Source organism: Lissotriton vulgaris, chromosome 3_1 (assembly GCF_964263255.1).
Source record: "Lissotriton vulgaris chromosome 3_1, aLisVul1.2, whole genome shotgun sequence".
NCBI lineage: Eukaryota > Metazoa > Chordata > Amphibia > Caudata > Salamandridae > Lissotriton > Lissotriton vulgaris.
Window position 1 is genome coordinate 62,055,254 of NC_141689.1, and position 27,639 is coordinate 62,082,892.

Consider the following 27,639-nt stretch of genomic DNA (forward strand, 5'->3'; position numbering starts at 1 on the left):
GTAGGAGCTTGTGAGAGCAGTACATTGTCACAATATTTACAGATACAGGTACAATTACAACATACCACTTTAAGGAGATTGGGTGGTGTAAAAGTGGAGGGGCAGAAAGAAAGCACAGTTTGCTCCACCTCACCCCCAGTAATCCCTGATCTATTAAAGCAAACAAGAGTTTTAGCTAGCTCCAGTGCTACAGGTATAGATACAATTGATAAATTTGATAAATTTGATACCATAGTAGATAAATTAGATCTGGCTGCTAATCCCGAGACTGATCTTGATTTGAATCGACAGGCAAAGTCCACTTACTGCTTAAGGAACAGGCTATTTCTTAAATAAATCAGCTCCTCTGGCTCTTAAGCAAACTGTTATTCCGCGAATCACAAAGAGAATTTCCCGTAAAGCCCCTAAAACAGATAAAGGAATACCAGTAAATAAGAAAGGAGTGTCAGAAGGGAGGCTGGAACTAGATGAAAAGAGAAGAAAATCTGCATTAAAAATCACACCCTCTTTGAGGTCTTACTTTAAAGTGCAGGACAAAAACCAAGACAAAACCCTCTCTATATCTGTAATGGATAAGCCCGCCTCACCAATGTTACCTCAGCCACTAATGGGGGATATAAGCAATCCGGGCAACTTTTTGACAGAATTCTCATTGAGGGAGTTAGAGAATCAGGATCTTGAGGAACCACAGACGATAGTCCATTCCCAGGACCTACCCATCAGCCAGACTCTGAGTCAGACAATAACTACACCTCAAGTCTCCTCTGGAAATGAACTTACCCCTAATTGTTCTACTATGCCTTCTGCTCCAGAATTGGAGAATGCTATAAACATCGTATCCCCAGACATCAACACCTTAGATATATTTAACATTAATTCTAAATCTGGTAAATCCGATAAAATGCACTGTGAGTCTAGTAGCAATATGGAGGTCCTTATGGAAAAGATGTTTGCAGAGATGACATCCAGATTTAAGATATCAGAGGATAACCAAATCAAACTCCATGATAGATTTGAATCTCTGGACTCAAAGTTTTTGGCGTTGAATGAGAGAATCTCTACAGTGGAAGCTGTAGCTGTGGGTCTGACTAAGAGGGTGGAAGCATCAGAAAAAAATATAAGAGATTTAAAAGCAAAAGACAAAAGTATGGAGGAAAAACTGGAAGCCTTGGAAAACCAGTCTAGGAGATCAAACTTGAGAATTCTTAATGTGCCGGAATGGCGAGAAGGGTCAGACATAAAGAAATTTATAATATCGCTAATAGAGGAATATTTTCCGTGGTGTAAAACCTTAGACCTGGAAAATGATATTCAGTGGGCTCACCGTGATCCTTTTGGAAAACCTAAGGAGAGAAAGAATCCAAGGAAGATCCTGGTGAATTTTAAATCTTACAACATCAAAGAGAGGATCCTGAGTGAAGCACTAAAAACTGGAACATACAACAGGGACGACTGTTCTTTTAGGATTCGATCTGACATTGCGAAAGTGACACAAGACAGGCAATGGGAGTTGGGCCAAAAAATGCCCGAACTAAAATCACTCGGGCTACAGTCCAAATGAAGTTCCTGGCTTCACTCAGGATTATGTGGAGGAATAAGATGTATACTATTAAAGATCCTCTAGAAGTTGATAACGTATTAGCACTGATGCGGGATCAAATTCAAATTCAATCCCAAGCCCACTCCTAGACTAAACATATTTGTTCTCAGCGGTATATACTTATAATGAGCAATGAAATCTAGTATTAAGACTTACTTTTAACACTAGCGTCCTTATCTATCCCTTTTTTTTTTTTTTTACAGGCACGGGGCTCAAAGAGGGCCATAATTAAGGCCCAAAGGAAAGGGAGGCTTTCCCAGGGAGGACATGTGTCTCCCCGTCCCTCCTTTTCTCTTTTCTTTTTTTTTTGAGTTTTCTTTGAATAACCACAAACACAAATGGCTTTCAGCCATTTTAAGAGGGAAAGAGGGGGAGGGAGGGAGCACATGGGGGTTGGGAGCAAAATAGGGAAAAAAAAAAAAACGTCCTCATTTCAATCCAGGGGAGAGAATCAGGAACCAATTGATTAACAATGAGCGCCAAACACTTTACAGAGGGAGATAGAAAAAAAACCTGAAGAATATTAAAATAATTACCTGGAATGTTAATGGGTTAAGAATCAAGAGCAGAAGAAGGAAAATCTTTGAATATTTAAAAGCTGCCGATAGCGAAATTTTAATCTTGCAAGAAACACACCTTATGAAAACAGAATGGGAAGAGATCATTAAAACTCTTCATTGGGTTGAGGATTATGTTTGTACTGACCAACAGTGCGTCACAAAAGGGGTTGTAATTCTCATAAAAAAATCTCTGAAAGCAAGAATATTATTATCCGAGACAGATCCTAAGGGTAGATGGGCGCTAGCCAAGATTACTTTTCTCAATAACATCTTTTTTTTAGCTGGGTATTATGGCCCTAATATAGATGATCCTACCCCATTACAATCATTATACTCCCATTTGATATCGGTAGATTTTCCTGTGATCCTAGGCGGAGACTTTAACATAATTTTAAATCCAAACACAGATCGGATTCCAAAAGGAAAACAGAACAGCCTGCCTAAAATGAGAGAATGGTGGGAATATATAAAAGAGATCTAAATCTTCTTGATGTATGGGATGAAAAGGGCTCCAAACATGATAGGTTTACCTTTAACAATAAAAAGCTTGGAATTCAATCAAGAATCGACTATCTCTTAATAGATCAGGGACTAGTAGAAAATATTCATAAATTGACCCACCTTCCCGCTCATCTTTCAGACCACTCGGCTGTCCAAATGACATTAAAAATAAAGGACGATTCAACAATACAGAGATGGACTCTAGACCGTTCTGTCCTCCTAGATCCCAAAATAATTGACCAACTTACTCAGGAGACAGAACTATATTTTCAAGACAATGATGGGAGTGCCTCACCCCAAGTGGTCTGGGATGCATACAAGGCAGTATCAAGGGGCAAGATCAGTGGCTTGGCCATTCATAAATCAAGAGACGAATAGAAGAGAACATAAAAACACTGGACCGACAGATCTTGATAGACACTTCTCTTCTGAGATGTCAAGATTTAATTAGGGAAAGGCTCAAATTGAAGGAAGATTTATCGACTTTATTAGAAGGCAAAATTAGGGAAAGATGGGAATGTAGTAAACTTGCCCATTATGAGTATGGAGAGGGCTGCGGGAAGATGCTCGCATGGAAGCTCAAAACAGACCGAGCTAGAAATAAAATAAATTATATAGACCCAACAGACAGCTCTAAAAATGGGTTTGAAGAGAAAGTAATAAAAGAAGAATTCTTGGCCTTTTTTACTAACCTCTACTCAGAGGATTGTAATCCGAAAATTGAAGAAATAACTAATTTCTTGCAAGCACAAAATATTCCAGCCTTAACCCCAGAGGAAAAAGTAACTTTGAATAGTGATATAAAAGCAGAGGAGGTTGCCGAAGCAATAAAAGAGCTAAAGAGAGGAAAAGCTGCAGGGCCTGATGCCCTTCCAAATGAATTCTATATAAAGCTAAAAGATTCGCTGGTTCCCCATTTAACAATCAGACCCCCCAGGATATAGCGGCATGGATTAGCAAATTTAGCGGCACAAAAATGGAAATTTAGCGGCATAAATATGGAAATTTAGCGGCAATTTTGCGGCATTTTATTTGCCCATTTTTCCTACAACAAACACAGATATCTTAGTTTTTTTAGTTATTTAACAACATGAAGCTATGTATATTTGGTTTATTCAGTGTGTAAGAGTCAGAGTGAGATTGTAGCAATTGTTCTTCGGAAACTCAGGGCCTATCGGCTCATTAGTTCCATACCATCTCCAGTCACAAAACACAAGGAGAGGTCTTTCTTTTGTGTATTTTCTTCTTTCTTCCTTTTAAAAATCCATTATAGCATAGGAAACATTGCTTTTACATTAGTTCTCTGTTTGTGCCCCAGAGATTTAGTTTGCACATTACTGGCAAGCACACTTAGTTAACTGAAAACAATAATGGTGAAACACCAGGTCAAAATAAGGATTAACCAGGGGTCTCTGCCCAACAAATTTCAGAGTAGGGTAACATTTGTGTTACTACCTGCTACAGAAACTTGGTTGGAGTGAACACAAGCACTGGCAGTAAACAGTAGGGCACTGGGCAATCTACTGGCACTGAGTAGTGCACTCTCTGCTTTACCTGATGTCACTCCCTTCCCCACCCTGTTTACCCACCCCACTCTTTCTCCTGCCCTGTGCTTCCTTCCTGATTCGCACGAGCTCTTTCTTTGCCAGTCCCTCGCCACCTCACAGGGTGGTCTCCACATGGCTGGCTTATCCTGTGGCTCCCTAGCCCCCACTCTGACTCACCACCCTTTTGCTTTTTCCCTGGCCCGCTCACACTTCCCAACATACACTCTGCAGTTGCTGTGTTATTTACTCATTGCCTACTGATTGAATTTGTTTAAATTGTAAAGAATGTTTAAAAAGTAAAATGCAAACCGAATGCTCACAGTTCTGGTGACCGAATGTGTGCCTCTTTTATTCTGGGCATCCGAGCCATGTTCAAATCTTGTCTTCTAGAGCGGCTCATTTGAAGGTTTATTTAGTTTTCATGAGGTTTCTGGGAACCTCTTTCCAAAGTGCAACATTCCCCCCGCAGAACAATATTGTGCATTTGCACCGTTATCGATAGGAGGCATTTTAAGGTTGAAAACACCAGCAGACCTTAAAACATGCCTGGGAATCTTGATGTAACTGCAGCTTTGAGAAGCCTGCGGTAGAAACGTGAAATTGCACCAACAGTGAAGCCAAATCATTTGACGACAAAGAAGGCATTCTTTGAAGCGTGTGTTGTAGATTTCATATTTGCACTTTTCTGCCATCTAGTGCTGGATTCAGGGTATTGTTTTTCTTCGAAGAATGCTTTGTTTCAAGCAGGCAGTAAATGACTCGTGATTACATCCACGAAAGTAACTCACTACAGAATGCGATTTGTGTCGGAAAAGAACTAACAGACCCCCAAGGATATAGCGGATTTTGTCAAAATGCCACAATTTCTACAAAAGTGCCGATTTCGCGGGCACTTTCGTAAAAATCGCGGCTTTTTGACAAAAGTGCCGATTTCGCGGCAAATCGCGAAATCGCGATATCCTGGAGGGTCTGAACAATACTATTTAACAAGATTTTTATAAACAATGTTAAAATTCCGGAGTCATGGAATGATGCCACAATCTCTATTATACTTAAACCAGGTAAAAATCCAAAGAAATGCGAATCCTATCGCCCAATATCCATCCTAAATTGCGACTATAAGATTTTTACTCAAATCCTGACAAAGAGATTAGGGAAAATAGCGGGAACATTAATAAACTCTAATCAAAAGGGCTTCATGGCAGGAAGGCATCTTCAGGACCTCACACATGAGTTAATTGCAGTAATTGATATCGCTATTGTAGAGAAAATCCCACTATCAATAATTACGATTGACGCTGCTAAAGCATTTGATAGGGTAAATTGGTCCTACCTAAGTGAAGTATTAAAAAAGTTTAATCTGGGGGACAACATCATAAAAGCTGTGGAAAATATTTACAACTCGCCCAGAGCCAAAATACTAATTAACGGTCACTTAACTAACAACATCCAGATAGGTAGAGGTACACGCCAGGGATGCCCTCTCTCCCCCCTACTTTTTAACTTCTATATTGAGCCTATTGCAGAACATCTTAGGAATCTCCCTTCAATCTCCGCATTTTCCTATCAAGGGTGGCACAAGAAAGTTGCTTTATACGCGGACGATCTCATGATCTTTACTTCAGACCTAGAAGAGGCTCTTAAAACAACAGAAGAGACCTCGATAATCTTTGGGAGGATATCTGGTTATCAGATAAACCAGACAAAAACTGAAACTGTAAGCTGGAATGAAAATTTCGTATCCCCCTTTAGTAAAGAAAAAATAAGATACCTGGATATTGATCTGGTAAAGGAGATTGATAAAATTACCCAAATAAACTTTCATAGGGTAGAGATTGAAGTTAAAAAATTACTGAAAGTCTGGAGAGCGCTGCCCTTAACATTCCTGGGTAAATCGAACATCATAAAAATGGCAATCTTACCAGAATTCACCTTTATTTTTAACGCGATCCCGTTAGAGTTCAACAGAGAAAAGATAAAAAAGATGCAGGGAGACCTATCTAGTTTCATATGGTCTTCTAAAAAACCAAGAATTGCATGGCGTAAATTAAGAAGATCTAAAGAGCAAGGGGGAATAGCAAGCCCAGACCTATTAGAATACTGCAGGGCCTTCCAATTTAAAAGTAGTAGAGTGTTGTTGGGTCCTTATGAAAATTATCCACTATTACGCATTTTAACAAACAATACCAGTCACTTTCTCTACAAATTTGGTCATCCGAAGTTCTTTAAAAAAATTAAACTAAAGGTCCTCAAATCAGCCGCTAGAATATGGTACTGTATTAGATCTACAATGGATATTCCCTTTTATAGTGATAAGGCCCCGATCAGGGATTCTCAGACCACACCAGACTGCCTTAAGGACAGATTAGCAACACAGCTAAGATCAGCAGGAATAACGGAATGGGGTCAGCTTCTGTTTCAAAACAAACTGCTCGATTGGGATATATTATCTCAATGCACGAACTCCACTCTTTCGAAATTTAAATATTATCAACTACTGAGTTGGAGTAAATCCCTCAAAGAAACTAGAAAAGGAAACACCGCCCTGGAGATAAAGATGCAGACGCCTAAACCATTCCGGAAAGAAACTTCCTTCTGGTACTGGGCCTTAATCTCGGCTGGGGAGGACGACTTCCGAATTCCAGAAAGTACCTGGGGAAAAGACCTGCCGACGCTGGATACAAGCAATGCATGGCAAGTATCTATGAGCATATGCTGGTCAATTGTAACTTCTGCTGCTCTTAAAAGAAATCATTTGCTCACTGTACACAGAGCCTACTGGACACCGAAAAGATTATCCAAATTTAACGGGGCCACAGTGAAGAGCTGCCCAAAGTGTCAATTACAGATGGCTGATGACCTACATATGTTCTGGCGTTGTCCCAGCCTGGACGCCTTTTGGAAAGAAGTGGGTACTACTTTAGAAGGGGTATTTGGAAGACAACTTTCTGTAAGTATGGACCTAGTTATTTTTGGGGTCTCAATTTCAAGAACTAATGTAGGAAGACCTTTTTCTGAAGCTCAAGAGAACTTACTTTTCATTCTGATCCTTCTGGCAAGGAGGGAGATTTGTGTAAAATGGATAACTCCTGTTCCCCCTACTCATAACGAATGGTTGGCCTCAGTCTTGAGAGTGTTTAATCTAGATAAAAATAAGAAATACGCCTCTAAAAAATATAAATTCTGGGACTTGTGGGAAGAACACCATAAGAGGTGAATTAAGTGAAGTGGTATAGATAAAAAGTGCATGTAACATGATGGTAACATTCCTGGTTTTCCCTTTACTTCCTCTTTGAACTGTCCAATGATTACGCTATCGCAACAACGTCGAGGAAGGCTTGCAAGAGTAGCAATGATGGCTAGCTCAACCTACCATACTTAATCAAGCCTCCCCCTTATAAGTACATGGATGTAAGGGGTCTCTTTCTCTAGGGGCGCCACGAAGTTGAGAATGGTCCCTGAAAACTCCTGACTTTAACTGTTGCGTAATGAGGACGTGAGAAGAAAAAGAAAAAAAGAGCTGGGTTTGGTCGCCTAGTGGAATAATGCGTTCTCTGTAGGGACCTGTGTTCAGGCTCATGGCCAAAGGTCCACTCAGCCTTTCATCCCTCTGAGGTCGATAAAATGAGAGGATGTAGCCTAATGGCTAGAGCGGTCGACCTCAATGCTGGGGAACCAGGTTTGAGTGTCGGCAAGGGACGATCAACATCCTGTGATTCTGAGCAAATCACTTAACCTCCCCGTGCCTAAAAAAATGAATGTGTCTATCTGTAATGCAACTGGTGCCAATGTAAAGCGCTCTGATACCTTTGGGTCATGTTCGCGCCATATAAAATCCCGAAGGGAAACAAATGAGTACAATTGAGTTTTGTAACAATAAACATCTGTGATTCAGCGGCAGGATACTCTTGGGTGAATGTGCACCTTACAAATACACATTATGTTATATACTCCAAGGCGGAGAGGATCTCCTCCTTGTCTGTGATGCAGTCTCCTCCTTGTCTGTGATGCAGTAACCCGTCCCACAAACTCTAAATCGACGCCTCAGTTACAGGTCCTTTTGGCAAGGTTCTTACACATGAACCTTGCATCTTAAAATGTTAGTTCAGTTCTGAAAGATGGAGTCTAAGCCATCATCCAGTGCTTGGGATGCTGTCATGAAGGTTCTGCAACTTAACAGGACAAGCATTGGCAAAGCCAATAGATCTGGCATAGGGTCTCCACTTTCCTAACGTTACCAATGCTCATTTTCTTTTGGAATGGTTGCTGTATAAACACTGGTGGGACACATATGTCCTGATAGTAATGTTGGGGGTCTTAAACCTCTCTATTGGCTTAGGTGTGTCCTTTTGTTTGTTGTGGAAGGCATAAGGAGCTATTTTATACCTAAAAAAGCAGATTCTGCCATCACATCTTTGTTTATCTTATTCATTGATTGCATATACAAGGGGTGTTTGTTGTACTCTGTGGCCTGAAGGAACTGCAAGGTCCATAATCCCGCTTTGTGTTCTCTGGAGATCATACCACATCACACTTCAAAAGCGCTTCACCTGTCCCGCAGCATGGGGGTGCTAAAAGCGCTTTGCCTGTCCCGCAGCACACAGGTGCTCAAAGCGCTTTGTCTGTCCCACAGCATGGGGTGTTTGCTGGGCTCTGGGGGCTTATGTCAATCTTAAATCTGCATATTACTTGTCTCGTACAGTGTTCTGATGCCTTCAGGTCCAGCGAGTACTATATGAAACTCTCCAATGAAAACAAATTAATAATAATGATGGAATTGGGACTTGACTTTTCCCCTAACCTCTGCTGGAAAGGCATTCTAGTCTAACACCCGCCCGCCCCAAAAAGGGATTTCAGCCAACGCTTAATTGAATTTATAGCCCCCAATGTACTTTAAACTGAACATTTTCTCTTGTTGGGTGATTTCACCTACCAAGGGGAAGACCACCTGAAGGTAGAAACTTACCACCTACTATCCGATTTAGAAACATTGGGATTACGTCAACTAGTTTCAGGACCAACCCATACTGCAGGCCATGCCCTGAACTTAATTTTTACGAACACTCCAAAACTCAGTTGTGACCCACCTAAACCTGTACTTTGGACCGATCATTCACTTATTGGTTTTCGTATCCCCTTCTACAAGTCGAAATGCCAAGCACTTACCTACCAAAATAATCCCTCCTGACAATGGCAGAAAATTAACACACTCACCTGGTCCAAGGAAAAACTGCCTCCCTTTAACTTTGAACATGCAGATGTAGACCTAGCACTTTGTAATTTTAATAGGGCTCTGAACTCTGTATTTGATAAAATAGCCCCTCTTAACACTTTAAAAAGAGTCCACACAGACCTCACGCACCCTGGTACTCTTTAGATTTAAAGTCCGAGAAAGCTTCCTGCAAAAGACTTGAAAGGAGATGGCATCTGACCTATCTTCTTGGGGACACAAATACCTATAAATTGGCTCTAACAACGTACCATCATAACATCAAGAATGCTCGTAAAGCTTACCTAGGGAAGCAAATAGATGAGGAGAGGAACTATTCCAAAACTCTTTTTAAAATACTCAAATCCTTCTCAAATCCAGCGGCTTGCTCCCTGGTACTAAACCCATCGCAATCTCTGTGGAATGCTTTGGCCAACCACTTTGAAGGAAAAATCAAAGCGATTTACCAAAAGTTCCCCACCATCGCTGTCCAGTCGGAGGAGAGCCTAGAAGCCCCTGCTCCTTTCCCTAATGTCACTATCAACATATACAAATTTGAAGTATATCTCTCCAGAAATCACTCACAATCTTCTGATGTCTGTAAAATCGGGCTCTCCAATAGATGTCTCCCCACCCAGAGTACTGTTACACCTTGCTCCTAATTTGGCCTACTTATTTTAAGAACTGCCTGCTTTGCCCGTTGTCCATCATCCCGCCCCGTACCGAGATACCCCTCTGGGGGTAATTCGAGCGTGTAGTAAATTAAAATAACATAACATGACTAGGACCAGTGATGCTAGCCATGTCTTTCATATGCCCCCCAGAGCCTCTGGTTCTCACATCTGGCAGAGGGATGGGTCCTCTATGGCCAGGCTGGCTGGATGGCTTCAAAGACTTTTTTAAGGGGTCCCGAATCACCGACCCGACCAGTAACTCTTCGCCCTGCGCAATCTGATTGGCAAAGACATTGGTCCACTCATCAAAGAACTGCCAGTCGCCATGTCTACCTCATATCAGGACATGAGAGCTATACTAAACAGAAAATGTCTCCACAAATGCAACCTACTATGAAAACTATACCTTCAATCTGGCATCCCAAGAAAAGGACGAATTGATGGGCGACTTTATCACAAGTCTCAAATGCCTAGCCCGATACTGCAAATTTGACAACTTCACCAGGGAAGATGCCCTTAGTCTAAGAATCATAGAGGGATGGCAGTCAGAATCACCACGCCGTAATTTACTGAATTAACATTACTCACTAGACAACATAGAAGAACTGGCAAGGCTCAATGATAAGGCCAAAGAACATGCCAAGAAGATAGAAGCAGGAAAAACAGAAAAAAGCAAACAAGCATTCTGACTTCAGTCTCAGATGAAAACAAGACATCAGTCAGTTCAAAGACGAACTTCCAAGCCCACAAGCCAGACACACAGTAGGACCAGGAATGGAAGCAGCCAAAAACTAGAATGCTACTGCTGTGGTCAAAAATACCCTCCTGCGGGCCCCTGCCCTGCCATGGGGCAGCAATGTTACTGCTGTAGAAAAGAAAATCACTTTGAACTGGTGCGCAGAGCATCTCGCAAGGAATTAGCACAACACCAAAAGAACTTTGTATCTCACCACAATGTGAAAGCAGAATGTGACAGGCGAGAACACTCAACCAGCTCATCAAGATCCAGCGTACAATCCCATCTCATGCACCAATCTTGACGCTCGTCATCGAGGGAGTCATCATCCCTCACTCCCATCTCTCAGGACAGTGATAAATATGTGTGCATGGTGGCTGACCCCGACAGACTAAAGAAATATCAAAGGCTGCACATTAAAATGGGAAACCACCCGGAACAATTTGTACTTGACACTGGAGCATCCCTCAACTACATATATGCCACTGAATACAAATAAATTAACCCAAAACCCAAACTGCAGAAGGCTGCTGTGCGCATCTTCACCCAGATACCCTAAGAACCCCTACCAAGCGTAGGATAATTTTGCACATCTTTGACATACAAAGACTTAGCGGTCTATTCCCAAATCCATGTCATAGAAGGACCTGAAGCAGCTGATTGCCTTCTAAGCTTGCCCACCGCAGAATGCCTAAACCTTGTAGAGATACTATACAAATTAGATGACTCACCAGACATAATCAGAAAATTTCCAAAACTATTTACCGTACTAGAAAATGTACCCCTCTTTAAAGTCGAGTTAGACATCAATGGACAGGTAACACCCGTGGCCCAACATCACCGCAAAGTGCCATTTCACCTTCAACAAGCTGTAGATGAAATGTTACAAGATCTATTACGAGCTGCCATCATTGAGAGGTCAACTGGACCAACTCCTTGGGAATCACCAGTGGTGGTCGTACCCAAACGGGGGTCAAACAACAAAGTGCACATCTGCGTGGATATGAGAGCCCCAAACAGGGCAATAGAAGGAGAACGGCATCCAGGCACCCACATTAGCGACATGATTACCCGGCTTAATGGGGCGATAGTCTTTTCTAAATTGTATTGAAACAAAGGACATCATCAGCTCGAGCTTCATGAGAGATCCCGCTACATGACCACATTCTCAACTCAAGGCCTCTTCTGATACCAACGCCTCAACTTTGGGATATCATCAGCCGCAGAAATATTCCAAGAAGCAGTGAGGCGAGTCATTCATCACATTCCCCACTCATTCAATTACAGTGATGACATCCTGGTGTTCGGTGACACCCTCAAGGAACATGAAAAATCCCTGAATTTAGTGTGTCATGCTCTCCTAGAAGCCAGCCTCACACTCAATTGAGATAAATGTGAGTTTCACAAATCCACATCCTTCTTGGTTTTTTGATCGCAGCTTTCATGCATTTCCAAGGTATTGTTTGATTGGTCCTTTTTGGTTTTTCTGCTTTCTTTTTGTGATTGGTCATTTAGGTGGCGATATATAACTTGCACAAGGCCTACTTGATTCTGCGCCTCCAGAGATACATTTACTTTGTTCTAATTATTGACGCCTACTACTAGGGTCTGCCTATATTTAAAGGGGAGGTACGGAGAAGCAGAAAGCTGCCAGCTCCAAGGGTGGGACGGGACCGTACACACTAATCTTGCACACATTCTTAGCCCATGCAGTTGGAGTTATTAGTGAAGATATTGACCTGGCAGAGAGATGCCTCTCACTAGATATAGGCAATCTGCCTCTCCCCGTTTTCTACCTTGGCCGAAATCTGTTCTAATAGATTCCACCTGTGTGAATAGGAATTCTGCCCAAGAGCCTGCGGGACTTATAAGGGCACACCCTGGCAAGCCGTCAGCCACAGGCAAAAGGAGGACTAAGTGTGCTTCCTATTACCCAGAGCTTCTTCCCTCATTAATCTTGTTTCCTCATCAACATTGGCCCTGAAACCCTTAGGCAGGTTAAGTGATGACTCCTAGGATATTTTAAGTGATATGTTAAAATTATAATGCAAGTATCACCCCTTGCGTTATAAATATTGAGTTTCTAGAAACTGACATTTTTTTACTTTCAAAGTGTATCCAACCATCAGCCACTCCAACTTGCTCTGTGCTCTTACCATTAGCAGCACAGCCACTTTTAGGTACACCAGTCACTGTGCCCAGCAAACCTCCAGTCGTTATTGCCTTGTCATCTGGCACTACCCATACAACTCCTACAAGGTCATTATCCTACTGCAATCCAACCTGTGTTCCAGCTGTACCATCTCACAAACCAGGGCAATCCAATCCAGTATCTCCTTGTGCTGGTGGGTCTAATAATATTCACTTTCACTTTGGTCCACCTGAATGAAAGCTGCCTATTCATTTTGATTATGGCCAACCTGCTGGAGCTAGCTGGTACGCCACTTGAGACAACTTCGCTACTTAAACACAAGGTTAGCCGGGATTATGACAGTATTCTCTTTGTGTGGAGAGTTGATTGGATTGGTCTCTTATCAAACGGGTTCAGGGCAACTCTGTTAATCTTAATTTCAGATATCCAGGAATAGCTAGGCGTGTACTTCCTCAGCAACCTCTGTAAGTGAATGAGAAGGAGAGCATCATACTCATGCCCCTTGGTTTCTTCTGTAGACATCTATACCCCAGGCAAACCAGTGGCGTAACATAAGCCCCTGCACCACCTGAGGGTGTGGGTGGCCCGAACTCCAGGTGGCCCCCACAGCACGGTACACTGACTGGGTCTAGGACCGACGTGGTAGGTGGTGGGCTGGGGGAGCCCCCAAGTTTTGTTACACCACTGAGGCAAGCTCCAGTTAATCATGGCCCATTACCAGCCCCTTTTCTGAACCATTACCAGTCTGAGCACTCCAGGGCGGGGGGCTGCATTTTGGTAACAATTGTTTGAACCTTTAACAGGGATATATGTCGTTACAACGCGTGCGTTACAACGACCTACCATTACAACGCGGTTGTAACAACGCAAGTTGTTACAACGACTTGCGTTGAGGGGGCGCTAATTTAAAACATTTAAATTACTATTCCAACACCAGTCCCCGTGGATAGCAGGGAAGGTGTTGGGATAGTAAATTAAATGATTTACTATCCTCGAGCGCCCCCCAGCGCAATGCGTTGTAACAACTTTCGTTGTTACAACCGCGTGGTAATAGTAGGTCGTGGTAACGCGCGCGTTGTAAGCGTTGTATACCTTTAACAGATCTGTATGAATTGGATTTACACGAATGGTCCCAGGGATCTATAGTGGGTGTCTTTTTGCAGGTTGTGCAGGACAACCTCTTAGAGAAAATCCCTCTTCTGGGGAGTACCAATATGGGCACCACCATCACCTCAGTCTCTCCAGCCAAACTGTCACAAGAAACCTGGCTACTGGAAATATTAGCTTGGGATTGATTTCAGAGCTTCTGCATCTCTGCTCACAGGTTGGAATTGGCAGGGCTAGGGTGGTATGCTAACCATTTGGCTGTGTATCTAGTGATTATGATATTGCTCCTGTACCCATCACCCTTCCTGGCATTCTGATTTAATAACATTTCTTTTCAGTCAAATGTAATTTTTTTTATTATTAATTTCTACAGTGCTGTTTTTCAACAGACATTGGTCCCAATGTAGATGCTTTATTTACTGTTGTACAGTGTTGAAGGGGTAGGTCCTTCCTTTTGTTAGGTGGATTAAATATTCTAATGGGAGGGTTAATGCCCATGCCATAGAGTTATTTGGTGATACCGGTTTCCAGCCTATTACCTTTATTGGATGACAGAGAAGCATGATAATTAACTATGTTTTTGTCTTCCCCTAATAGGTGAATATGTGCAATCACTTTCTGTCGTACACACTGCCTATAGTTATCATAATGCTACTGAACTGGTTTTCTTTTTCCCCATTCCTGCTAATCCTATCCCAGCAAGGGGTTCAACCAACCTAACAATGGCTGATGGGAGGGTTTAGGATTAGATGGCGTAGTGTGGACATCCGTTCCTTGCTGACCAACATGGTGCATTCCAAGTTTGCTATGATTTACCTTTTATATGTACGTCAGCCAAGTGATTTGATCATTGAAACTGTTGTAACACTGAACGATAAAATGAAAAACTGTATTCTGAGTCCAGTATAAGCTCATAAGAAATGTAAACATGGGTGGTTCACTAAGGACTGCAGTGTGGCTAAGATCAGGTTGTGGAAGGCGTTCAATAGCAATCCCAGGGATATTGCATTAATTGTGTAAGATGATTAGAACAATGTCTTAATCTAAATCTGTTTATCAACAAATACACAACTGTAAAGGGAGGCATGGTTTCTCCTTGTAGGACATTTTGTCCAAAATCTGGTGGGCAATTTTCTTCAGCCTAGAGAATGTCATAACCAAATGTTTGGTTCTCCCAAAAGAGAACGTTAATGGTGCAAGTTATATAACCTGCTATTTGGAGTTGTAAATTCATATACTCTGCCTGAAAAACAAACTCTCTAATCTAGTGTTTCCACCTGAACAAACTCATTAGTTGCTCTTACCAACAGAAACTCTTGAAGATTCAGGTGAACTATTGTGACATCTGCCATGCTGTCTGGCAGAGTTAGAGCCCACTCCTTGTTCAGAAGCAGAGTCCTCAATATGTGTGGCATGTTTATGTAAGATTCCAGCCTCTTTCTTCTTTTTAAATTGAGGCTTTTGTTATGGAAGCTTTTCTTCCTTGTTTACTTTGAAGTCAGAGGAGTGTTGTAAAGTATAGTAGATCTGCTGCTGTGTGGGTTGCTAATTAAGGATATTGTGTGTAGCCGGCTAAGACTGGCCATGTTGCCCTGTCATTGCGCACAGGACCCAGTCCAACAATAGCTAATGAATATGGAAGAGTACCTTGAAACCAGTTTATGTGTTCCTGATACATTAGTGCTTTTTCAAAAATTGTATATGGTCTGTAATTGCTCGGCACTACTGCTATAGTGTATGCGTGAAAGTTTCCTGTGTTGGCATCAGCTACCGGAAATGTTACCCATGAATAGAATACCTCTGTTTTATACTCTTCAGATGGCTCTACCATGAAGGTAACATCCCCTCCTGCTAGTGGGAGCCCATGTTTTGCAACATCTGTGTTACTACATGTCTGCAGTTTAGTAGTATGTCTACTAGAACTGGATTAGTCTTTGAATATGTGGAATTCAGAGAGGGTGACTATAGAGAGGTGATCCTTTGAAAGGTTTAAGCTTGAACAACGTACAGGCAGAAATAAGGGTGCCCTATTTTGCTGAGGAGGATTTTTCCCTTACACAACAAACGTCTCTGGTTAAGTGACCTAAAACTTTGGTGATACCTTGTCATCCGGTTCCTAGTATTTCAGTAAGGCTGTGCATTTGGGCAACTTAATTGTCAAAACTATGTGGGACTGAGTCTGAGCACACCATCAGAACATGATGACCTAATTCCGGGCTTGCTCACAGTGCAGCATTTGGACCTCTAAGCCTTACAAGGTACCGGATGGTGTCTGCAGCTTTAGAACATGACAACCCTGAGTCCTCAGGGAAATAGGGGAAACCGACCCACCCTTTCGTTGTTAACTCAGGCATGCCCAAATGGAGACACAAGAAATGCACACATTGGCACTTCAAATGTTTATTGAAGCAACTGGACTTTTGTGTAAAATATGTGTGCTGCAATGATTAATAGAATGAAGCAAAACAATATTACCAGTGTTACAAGAATGATGAACAGGATTAATCATTCAACCTTTGTGCATTTTCATTTAATTATATTAATACTTATAATTGTACTCCTACCTAGCGCTGCCTATCCAATGAAGCCTAGGGTGTGCAGGTCTCCCAGAATACCTTAGAGTGGTCTAACTCCTCATTTGTCTGTGGGTGTATGTCATCTGATGGCCAGTCTTGGTGTACGGCACAATGTCATTCTCAGGATAGTGATAGACTCAGCTGGGCCAGAATTTCTACATGGGGTGACCTTGACAACCCATCAACATGCTCCTCTCTCTAAACAAGGGCTTGGTGCAGTTTATATAATGAACGGGCCCATTTGTTCTGTGCCTGGGCTCTGCTCCGGCTACCATTGTTGATTCTACCCACCCAGAGCTGTCGCCAAACAGACAACAACAAATAACATTTTGTGCGGTGTACCTAGCTCTTGTACAGATGTTCAAAGGCCTTCTTAATATACCTACGAAGAAGTTTAAGTGTACACAAACTATTTGTGTTAGAATTAGGTCAAACCAAAATCTAGTTGACGTCACTGCGGGGTCAGTGCCTCAGTAAGGTTTGGTCCAGCCGGAGATTGCCCTTGACCTTTTGTGTTACAGTGGGGTGCTCAACATGGCTGTGTCCTTGATCCAATTTTGTTTCTATTGTATAAAAGGTTAAATACTTGATTGCAAAGCTCTAGAAAAGACCTGTCAAAGTTTAATTCTGTCCTTGTGCCTGCCTTGCTTAATGCAGACAATTACGTCTTGCTTTCTAATACATCTAACGGACTGAGAACTTTAGTTGAAAGTTTTATGTCACTAATGGAAAATGTATATCTTGAGATTAACACTTCAAAAATTAAGCTCATGGTTTATGGACCCAAACAGTAAAACAGGAATTTTCAGAATCAAGGGGAAATGTATTGAGACGGTTAATCATTTCTCATAATTCTGAATTATTTTTGACTCACTTACTATTTGGTCGGCTTGCTCTGCAAATAGATTTAATTAAAGCTGCTCCTCTGTTGCTATGGGTTTATGTCTGGGCAAACAAATGTATTTGCTTTAACGAGCCATTCTCTGACATTGTTTGGCCTAGGATAAGATATATCTGAATCCTTGGTTCAAGCACATCAAAGCTTCCACCAAAGCCATCAGCAGCCATGACTTGTTTACCTTGCCTCACAGGCTAACTAAGACATATATTGTTCAGGTAAAAAAGCTATTTCTGTCCTGTTTTGAATTATCCCGGTAACAGCAGGGATTGGGGAACTATGCTACTGTTGAAACATCATTAACCCTGGAACTGTATTTGGCCTGGACTAAAAATCCCTGGGGAAGGCAGTTCTTGTTAACATTTCAGCGGGGGCATATAACATATTAATCTTTGCTTGGGAAATATGATACTGCTTCCTTCTTAATTTGTCCCTGCGATGAGACTTTAGTGCAAATGCTAAAGCATTTGTGTCTTTTTCTGCTCTTTTTATAAACCTTTCACAAGGGCATTTTTAAAACCGATTCTTAAACTTTATGGTTTAAAACCGTACAAACCGGCTCTGTAAATTAATTTTGTTGTAATAGTGTTGAAAGTTTTCTAAAAAAAAGAAAAAGCTGTGCAAAATCGAATTTTTATATTTCTTTTAAAGTTTGTCAACTTGTACAATGTTATTATTTGTTGCATCTGATGCTTTTATGATTGTTTTTAACCCTTTCGATGCTGATGACGAGCTCAGCTCGTCATCACCCACGGGTGTCGTGTGCTGATGACGAGCTGAGCTCGTCATGGTGCCACTAAAATGGCATTTTCCAGCACACAGCGGGAAAACGCCTAGCAGCCAAGAGGTTAATAATCGAATAAGACTATTTTGAAGATTGTGCAAAGCAATATTTTTGCTTTGCACTTCAGAAGAAATCTCTTAGGTGCTTTTGTCATCGGTGGACTAGGAGATGGGTCTCCATTTAATCTAAAGATGTAAAAGGCAAGCCGTACTTTTTCCCGATGAAGATTAGAGATTCTAAGAGAAGACTACAATGGCGAAGGAAAGCTTTTGCACTATACTGCCAATAGAAGTCCTCCTAGAAAGCATAATGGCTTCATAGCCCTTCCTTGCTTTCAAATTACACTTTGGAAGCACAAGTTACGCAAAGGGCACACAACAGTGATATCTTGAGAAAATACGTCCAGAACAGCTTTACAACTAGGTTCAAGTTTTCCTATCAGAAGTGCAATAAACAAACATGTTAACTTTTGCACGTTCACTTTTCTGATTTCCCATGAACAGACTTCCTCCATTAAACTTGTCCTTTCTTTTTAGGAATTGAGATGTGCACCCCTATGGAAAATGGCAACTGCACAACTTTTCTAGGAGGACTGTAACATCCTGTAATGTTTGCACACAATGAGTATACATAACAGCAACACCAGTGTATTGGCATATGCGCAAAGGATTCAAATCCACTGTAGTTGCTCAAGTTGTTACTTGAGATCTTTCTCACATGAGATATAGTTGCTTAAAAGTATTAATCACAAAGCTGAAGTGGTGTGGATTGAATAAAACAAATGGTATATGCACTCATACTACTCCAATGGCTTGTGCTAATTGTTCTCAAGGATTAAAATGATACCAAAGTTGGTTGGTAGTGATGTGTCAATATTGCAACTTACCAGTAAATGCCTTAAATGTTATGGCAATAGTTGATGGCACCTTACTATACATAGTGACTAGCAATCCCTGAGGAGTACAATTGTCCTAAAGTATAGTTTGTGAGGAACTATTCGTCAGTCGCTGAGGTGTGTGGCTTCAAACTAGAAATGTGCCAATCCACTTTTGCTACTTTCGTTATTTTAAAAAGAAGAAAATATACCAAAATGTATTGATTTGTGACAAGTCAACACTGCAACTTTTATTAAATGTAAATGTTTGTTATGAAAATCATTTATGAAAAGCTACTATACTTAGGAATTAGCAGTCAGTGAGGACAAAAGTGTCTCAAAGTTTTATTGTTGGCAAGTATTTTTAGGTGTATTTATACTACACTGCCAACTGAAGTCTTCACGGAACTGCTGGAAAATGTAGATGGAAAACGTGTTGCACTCTACTACCAAGAGAGGTCCTCACAGAAGAGTAAAATAGAGATGGAGATGGAGACTGAAACGGAGATGGTCATGAAGAAGTGGAAGGAGACAGAGATGGAGACAGATTAAGATGGAAAGCAGCAGTTTCTCGATACTACCAAGAGAGGTCCTCACAGAAGAATGCAATGGAGATGGAGAAGCTGCTGCATTAGCTGCATACTATGAATAGAGGTCCTCACAGAAGAATGCATTAGAGATGGAGAGGGAGATGGACATGAACATGGAAAGCAGCAGTAGTGATATACTACCAACAGAAGAGCTCAAAGACTAGCACAATAGAAATAGAAAGCTGCAATTGTGCTATACCATCAATAGAGGTCCCACAGAAGAGCACAATAAAGATTGAAAGCTGCAGTTGTACTATACCACCAATAGAGGTCCCACAGAAGAGCACAATAAAGATCGAAAGCTGCAGTTGTGTTATACTACTAATAGAGGTCCCACAGAAGAGCACAATAAAGATTGAAAGCTGCAGTTATGCTATACTAACAATTGAGGTCTTCAGAAAAGACTGCAATGAAAGCTTGTTGCACAATTCCGCCAGCAGATGTCCTCACTCAAGAGTACAAAGTAAATAGAAAAGTTGTTATACTCTACTACCAACAGAAGCCCTCACTGAAAATGGAAAGCTGTAGTTGTTCTATTGTGCCAAAAAAGATCGTCACAGAAGAGTGCAATAGTGATGGAAAGGGGTGTGGCTGCAACCGAGAAATTTGCATATAGAATCTTGCCACTCTAATGTCTTGTGTTTGTTTCTGAAAAGGATCAATAGATAGTACAAAGCTGGTTGACACTGATGAATCAACATTGCAGCTTACAATAAATGTGTTGAGTGCTATGGAAATAGTTGATGACACCGTCCTTCACAATAGGACTAGCAGTCACTGAGGTAAACAAGTGTTTAAAAAGTTGAATTTGTGGTCAACCATTTGTCAATCAGAAAGTGAGGGGCATGGCTTCAAATCAGACTAGCATTTACTGGGGAGTGTGTGTCTAAAATGTTTTATTCATGGGTAACTCTTTTTTAGGTTTACCCTAAGGTTTAGGTTTAGGTAGACAATTCAGCCCCTCAAGGTGAGGATATTCAATGACTAGAGTAAGCTGGTCCATTGACCTTTATTTGAGCCTCTGTTGGAAAGGAACCTTTTTTGTGTAAGAATGAAAAGACCAATGGTGTAAGACTATTGACTGAGAGCCCCATATATGTATGTGTTTTTGTATGATATTTTTGGGAAACACGACAGCTAACTGTGTCTTTAGGCCATACCTAAAAAGAGGCTTGTGCATTGAAAAGGGTTTCAAATTGAGGGAGTATCCCAACCAAAATACATAAACTGCCGCTTTGAATGGACCCGAAACATCCAAAAAAACAAAATTCCTTCAGGACCCACCAATTTGAAGTTTAAAATAAGCTAACCAAAAGGTGAGTTCTATAACGTCTATTGTTCAAAAACAATCAAGATGGATAATAGGTAAAGCAAGTGTGTCCTGAATATGCAAATACATAAGCCTACTGCATGGACGATTCACCAATACGCCCTGGGTAGTGAAAGTGAAAGAGTGCCCTTTAAATCCTGAAGATTTCTCCTCACCGTCTCGTATTTGTTACTAGAAATTCGTCAGAGTCTAGTCAGAGTCTAGTTTGCCTGATTTCTTCTCTAAACCCAAGTGGTAAGTAAACTACTTGGCCAGTAATTATGTCCTTGTGAACTTTTGGAAACTCTGCAGGCCTGCAGATGTGAAGAGCAAACGATCAGTGACCTGTGCCAGCCTCTTCTGCTTGTGATATCAATGCATTTAATCTGTCCATGAATAGAAACTAAGGCTAAGGGATGTACCATGTTACAACGCATACCGTTACAACTACCTACTATTACAACGCGACCATTACAACGCATACCATTACAACGCATAGCGCTTTGAGGTGCTGGATAGTGGTAAGTATAATTTACTATTCTAACTCCAGTCCCCGTGGACACTAGGGAAGGTGTTGGATAGTAAATTATACTTATTCCCTATCCTAGAGCGCCCCCCAGCGCAATGCGTTGTAATGGTATGCGTTGTAAAAGTTGCGTTGTAACAGTATGTAGTTGTAAAAGATGCGTTGTAACAGGTGTATACCAAGGCTAAGAATCACTAAGGGCTTGCATAGCCCTTGCATCACGCAAGGTAATGCAAGGGCAGCGCAAGCCCTTAACACCTTGCGTGCGGCGCCGATTCCCCCCCGGTGCTGAACATTCCATTCCATTCGTGGGTGTGGTCGTGACAGAACCATTCCGTCATCCGCACAGCTGAACCGTGAGGCATGACGGAATGGTTCCGTCACAAGCATTGAAGGGGTTAAGTGAAATTAGCTTTACCATGCAGAGTCGGCTGTCATGGCTCTGCGCGACACTGTAAATCTGGAGTAACCCACGGCAGAGCAAGTTGCTGCTTGGCATTACTCTGCAGTGGGATGGCATTCCAAGGGTGGAGTGTGAATTTTCTCCCGCATCCACACTTGGTTTTTGGCGCATGCCCAGATTTACTACCAGTAGTAACCCTGGGAATTCTTCAAAATGCTGCACCTTTCCAGAGGAGCCGTTACAAGGAGAAAAAAGCCTCAGAGGATACATTTTGTGCAGGAAGGTGTCCCTGCAACATGGTGCAAGGGTCCCAGCACTTGTGCTTGACAGGCACTAGTGCACCAGTGCAGAGGGATGGTAGGAATATCTTATAGGGCAGGAATTCTTAGTAGAGATGCATGGGGCATATCTTAGTAGAACTAGTTATGAGTCAATGTCTTGTGGAGACAAGCATCTCGGATCACTTCCGAAAGGCTCTTGTATATTTTGACCTCAGGTGTGTGGAAATGTGCTGCTTTTTCAAGCCCTGATTGTGCCCCCTGATGCCAGCACAAATCCAATCCTCAGCCTTATATTTTTGCTACTGAGCGGCTTGGGGATAGGAGTGAGAACTACAGGAGTGTGAAAAGCCATGGTGATTGCAAAGGTGCATGCTGCACCGGGCCCCTTGCCTGGCCTTGCCTTACTTTGCTAGCCTAGCCCTAATGAAGCTCTTGTGTAGATCAGGTATTCACATATTGTGTGAGCTTTCACAGAGTCTGAGACCACCTTGATAAACCAGCGTGTGTCAATTGCAGGACTCTGGTTATGAGGGTCAACTGGCTGCTGTTGTTGGCTGATGGAAAGAATTCGTGAGTAGAATTTGATTGAAAAGTTATAGAGATGTCACTGAAGGATAATGTTATCCCGCCATCAGGTTCGTCAGTCTCAATCCCACAGTATACAATAATGTGTGTAAGACTTTTAGGAATGTTATCAGTTATCTACTTGTTTTTGCATTGTATATTTTCTAAAGTTCTCTACTACCCAATTGACATCAAATTAAATGTAAAATGTATATCTTGCCCTATGCCTTCCAATACGTACATCTGAAGTTCTGAATCGCCCTCTGTACATGAACTAAAAGTCCATGCTTCCCTTTGACTTTTTAGGGTTAATAAGGTAGAATGTGTGGAGAGCTCATTTACCCATGAACATGGTTTTGACTTCAGTGTTGAAGCTGAAACAACTTTTGAATCTGGTCTCCCCATTGTGGGCAGAGGAAGCATCCGTATGGCTGCAACCGCCACCACAACTAATCGTTGGAGTTTTACTGGGGTTAATACAACTGAGGTAAGATATTTGTCTCTTTGTGTATTTCTTTTGCGGTTTTGCCACTTACCGATATACTTTGTTGCAGTCAACTCATGCCATAATCTATTTGTTTCTCCATTCTGCCTCCTACTAAGTACTTGCATTGCAATGCGTGAGTGACAATTTCATATCTCAAAATTACACTGTATCAATACACATTGTTATGCTAGGTCGATTTGTATGGCATGACTTATCACCCGTGAGGATATCCAGGTGCTGGAACGTAGGCAAGGCGGAACTCCTAGTTCCTAGGTCCTTCTGCAGATGCGAGGACCCATGGAAAGGTGATCGAGGTTTAGCGTAGCTTTCTAGATGGATGGAACATTTGAATTTGGCCGCTGAGGTATTGCGGTTCTGCAATATGGAGTTCTTTGTAGGTGTTGGCGATCAGTTTGAATTGGCAACGTTTCTGGATGGGTGGCCAGTGTAGCTCAGTGAGGTAGGGAGGGGAGTGCTCCTAGGCACATCTAAGAAGAGTCTAGCAGCTGTGTTTTGGATGGTCTAGAGTCATTGCTTGAGCTGGTTGGAGATGCTAACATAGAGTGTGTTGCTGTAGTCAGGACTGCAAGTTATAAGGGCCTGGGTGAATGTGTGTCTCATGTGCATGGCGAGTCCGTTGAAAATCTGGCAAAGCATTCTAAGAATGAGGCAGAAGGATGCGTCACAGTTTGTCGTCTAGGATGATGCTGAAGTTTCAGGTGTGGTCTGTGGGGTGGATGTGGGTCCTAGTTTGGATGGCCACCTGGAGAAGTCCCATGAGCACCTAGTCCTATCTGACATTTTCTGCCCCTACTAGTTCTGCCACCTTCAGTTTAGCCTCAGCGCAGGAACACCCCCGCAGGGGTTTGCTGTGCGCTTTTCATATCCCACAAATAAAAATAATAAATGGGGAGCTCTTGTTTCTGAAGATCAGGAGCTCAATTTTGTTCTTTTTGAGATTCAGGCAGTTTTTCGTCACTAATTTGGCCATGTTGGTCATGCAGGAGGGGAAGTTAGTTCTGGTGGTGTTCTCATCATTGGGGAAGGTGATGAGCAGAGTGTCATTAGCGTCCCATACCTTGGCCAGTGTACAGAGGCCTATTCTGTCCCTCCCTGAGAAGCCCTGAAGACTAGACATCCATCTCAGTCTAATTCCCTCCCAGTGGGGCATATCTGGCTTGAGTCTCTTGTACCACTTCATCTCTCTACAGAGGCTGTTCCATGTGTCCAGCATCGTAATTGTAGCCAGACATGCTCGCTCATGTAGACGGCCGTCATACAACACATGCATATGGCTATGATCTCCCATTCTCCATCTGTCTATCTGCACTGCTGGATCTTCTCTTTACAAATACACCCAGTCATTTATCACTGCAACCTGCGCTGCCTCATAATTTCTGCAGGTTTGGTAATGCAATACCTCGGTCACATTTTGCTCATTGCAGGGTCTGTAGTGCAATACAGGGTTGTCCCCCACCAAGAGCTGCATTCTCTGTAAGTTTATCTATGTGCAGCACAAATGTCTTCAGTAATTTATAAGTGCAATTCTGCAGACCGTACTGCAACAGCACTGCCCATCAGCAACAGGGCAGAGTGCCCCAGTGTCTGACGTCCCTTTCTAGACTTTGAAGCAGCAGTTTAAGATTAGCTCGAATCCGAGACTCTGCGATTTTAGTTATCGATGTGCCCAGGAACTTACAAGTATGGTGTTCCACCCATACTGGTAGGAACATCGGGCCCATTCGTCTCCATCCCCCCATGGGAAACAGGAGTGACTGTTCCCAATTAATGGAAAAGTCTGAGATCTCTACAAATATTTGGAATATTTCACTAACTTGGGCGAGCTATTGATCCGTGCAGGTCAGGTAAAGTAGGATGTCATCTGCATATAGGGATATACGTTCTTCCTATCCCGTGGTTCACGTCCAGCCCCATATTCGGGCATCTATCCTCATGAGGTGCACCAATGGCTCTATTGCAAGGGCGAAGAGCATCGAGAAGAGAATGAATGCCTGTCTGGTTCTCCTCCCAATAGGGAAACTCCCGGACATGCCGACATTATTCTTTATTCTGGTACAAGGGTTCTGCAATAGCAGTCTAATCCAATTAATGCAAGAGGGGCCAAATCCCATTCTTGGGAGAAGCTGAAACAGATAAGGCCATTTAACCAAATCAAATGCCTTATTGATTTCCAGGGATAACAATTCCCAGAGTTCACCCCCAGTATCTGCTTGCACTATAACATCATGAAGGCACCCTAAGTTAAGCCTGGTCTGATTTTTGGTGAAGTGACTTATGTGCAAGAGAAGTGAGACCCTGTGGGTTCCTTGCTGGACTCCTCCAGAAGGGGAGGTTGGATAGCTCTCTGTTCGACCGAATGAAAACTATCTGAACTAAAGCGCAGTCTCCATGATAAAGCAAGACGCCTAATGTCTACCTCCCCGAGTCTGAAAAAAAGAAAGAAAGAATAAATGAAAGAAAATAACTGCAACGAAGAAAATATGGAACGCAGCAAGGAAGGCAGCAAGTAAGAAAGAACTGGAAAGGCAAGGAAGGATATTTCAATTTTTAATTTACCAAAGTACCTTTGCTAAGAACTTTATATCACATATCCTATGATTTGTAAAAGGCAATAGGAGTTTTTACAATAACGTAACTATAGAAAGATAAAATGCTGTTTTTCCACAAGTGCAAAAACAGCATTATGTTCCAACAATAATAATAATATTAAAAAATATATATTGAACAATAGCTTTGTAAAATGATTGAAATACTCGATTTCACTTTGGTCACATCAACAAATTGACTGTGTAACAATGTTCTTCGGGTACCTAGGAAAGGGGATCATGGAGTAGTTTCTACTTGCACTGCAGAGGCCATGATGTGAAATGTGCTGTGTTTAGGTCTTTCCACTGACGGTCACTTTTGCTCCATCACTTTGTTTTGCAGACACATTTCGTTCTCAAATCTGAGTTTGAAGTAGAGCCGGGAAAGGCTGTCCGTCAAATCGCCAAGGCCACGAAAGCCACGGTTGATGTTCCATACAGCGCCAACATCATCACCATCTTCGGTTGTGAGACCACAATATCGGGCACTTGGAAGGGGGCCTGTTTGTTTGACATCCAAATTAGGCAAGAAGATGCCTAGATACACCTACAACATCCATGTGTATGCAGCATGCCTTGTACCCATGCATACAGGTGGCCACACGTCACCTTGAAGTGAAGCAACTGCAATGGAAACCAGATTGTCAAAAGGAGATGGTTGGAAGTGAAATTAACTGCTTACAACACGTGTACCCAGATTAACTGATGCAAAATAAAAATTATCTTAAATTCTCACAGGTATTCTATTCTTTACTGTTTTAACATGTATTTGAGATAAGCATCTATGTAAGATAATGTCAGTTTATTTATTTCATTGTTTTATTGCATTAACTTTCGGAAGGTTGAACCTTCAAGAGCTTGTGAATAATAATCAATCAATCAATCAATCACTGAACTTGTTAAGCGCAATACCTACCCGTGAGGGTCCCAAGGCGCTGGGAGGGGGGTTGGGAGGGGTGCTGCTACTGCTCGAAAAGCCAGGTCTTGAGGAGCCTTCTGAAGGTGAGCAGGTCTTGGGTCTGCCGCAGATGGGTAGGGAGGGTGTTCCAGGTCTTGGGGGCGAGGAAGGAGAAGGATCTGCCGCCGGAAGATGTTCGTTGGATACGTGGGACGGCGGCAAGGGCGAGGCTGGCGGAGCGGAGCTGGCGGGGGGGTATAGAGGTTGAGTATGTTATTCAGCTAGGCTGGTCCGGTATTGTGGAGTGCTTTGTGTGCGTGGGTGAGGAATTTGAAGGTGATCCTCTTGTTGACGGGGAGCCAGTGAAGGTCTCTCAGGTGGGAGGTGATGTGGCTGTGGCGGGGAACGTTGAGGATCAGTCGGGCGGAGAAGTTTTGGATGCGTTGTAGTCATTGCAGGTGTTTGGCCGGGATTCCTGAGTAGAGAGCGTTGCCATAGTCCAGCCTGCTGCTGACGAGGGCTTGGGTCACCGTTCTTCTGGTTTCGGTCGGGATCCACTTGTAGATCCTGCGGAGCATGCGGAGGGTGTTGTAGCAGGAGGAGGAGAAGGCGTTGACCTGTTTTGACATGGAGAGGGAGGAGTCGAGGATGAATCCTAGGTTGCGTGCATGGTTCGTGGATGTTGGAGCTGCTCCCAGTGTGGTCGGCCACCAGGAGTCGTCCCACGCAAAGGGGTTGGGGCCGAGGATTAGGACCT

The 27,639-nt window shown here is 42.4% G+C and overlaps 1 protein-coding gene across 1 annotated transcript in view; it reads left to right on the top strand.

Moving 5' to 3' along the window:
• The window catches only part of LOC147725954 (uncharacterized), a 62,586-nt gene extending 35,867 nt beyond the window's left edge, over positions 1-26,719 (top strand). Inside the window, exons 3-4 of the mRNA XM_086960079.1 lie at positions 23,198-23,378; positions 26,328-26,719. Of these exons, the coding sequence (XP_086816205.1) occupies positions 23,198-23,378; positions 26,328-26,525 (379 nt within the window). The 3' untranslated portion in view covers positions 26,526-26,719. The remainder of the gene's footprint in view (positions 1-23,197; positions 23,379-26,327) is intronic.
• Positions 26,720-27,639: the final 920 nt, after the last annotated feature.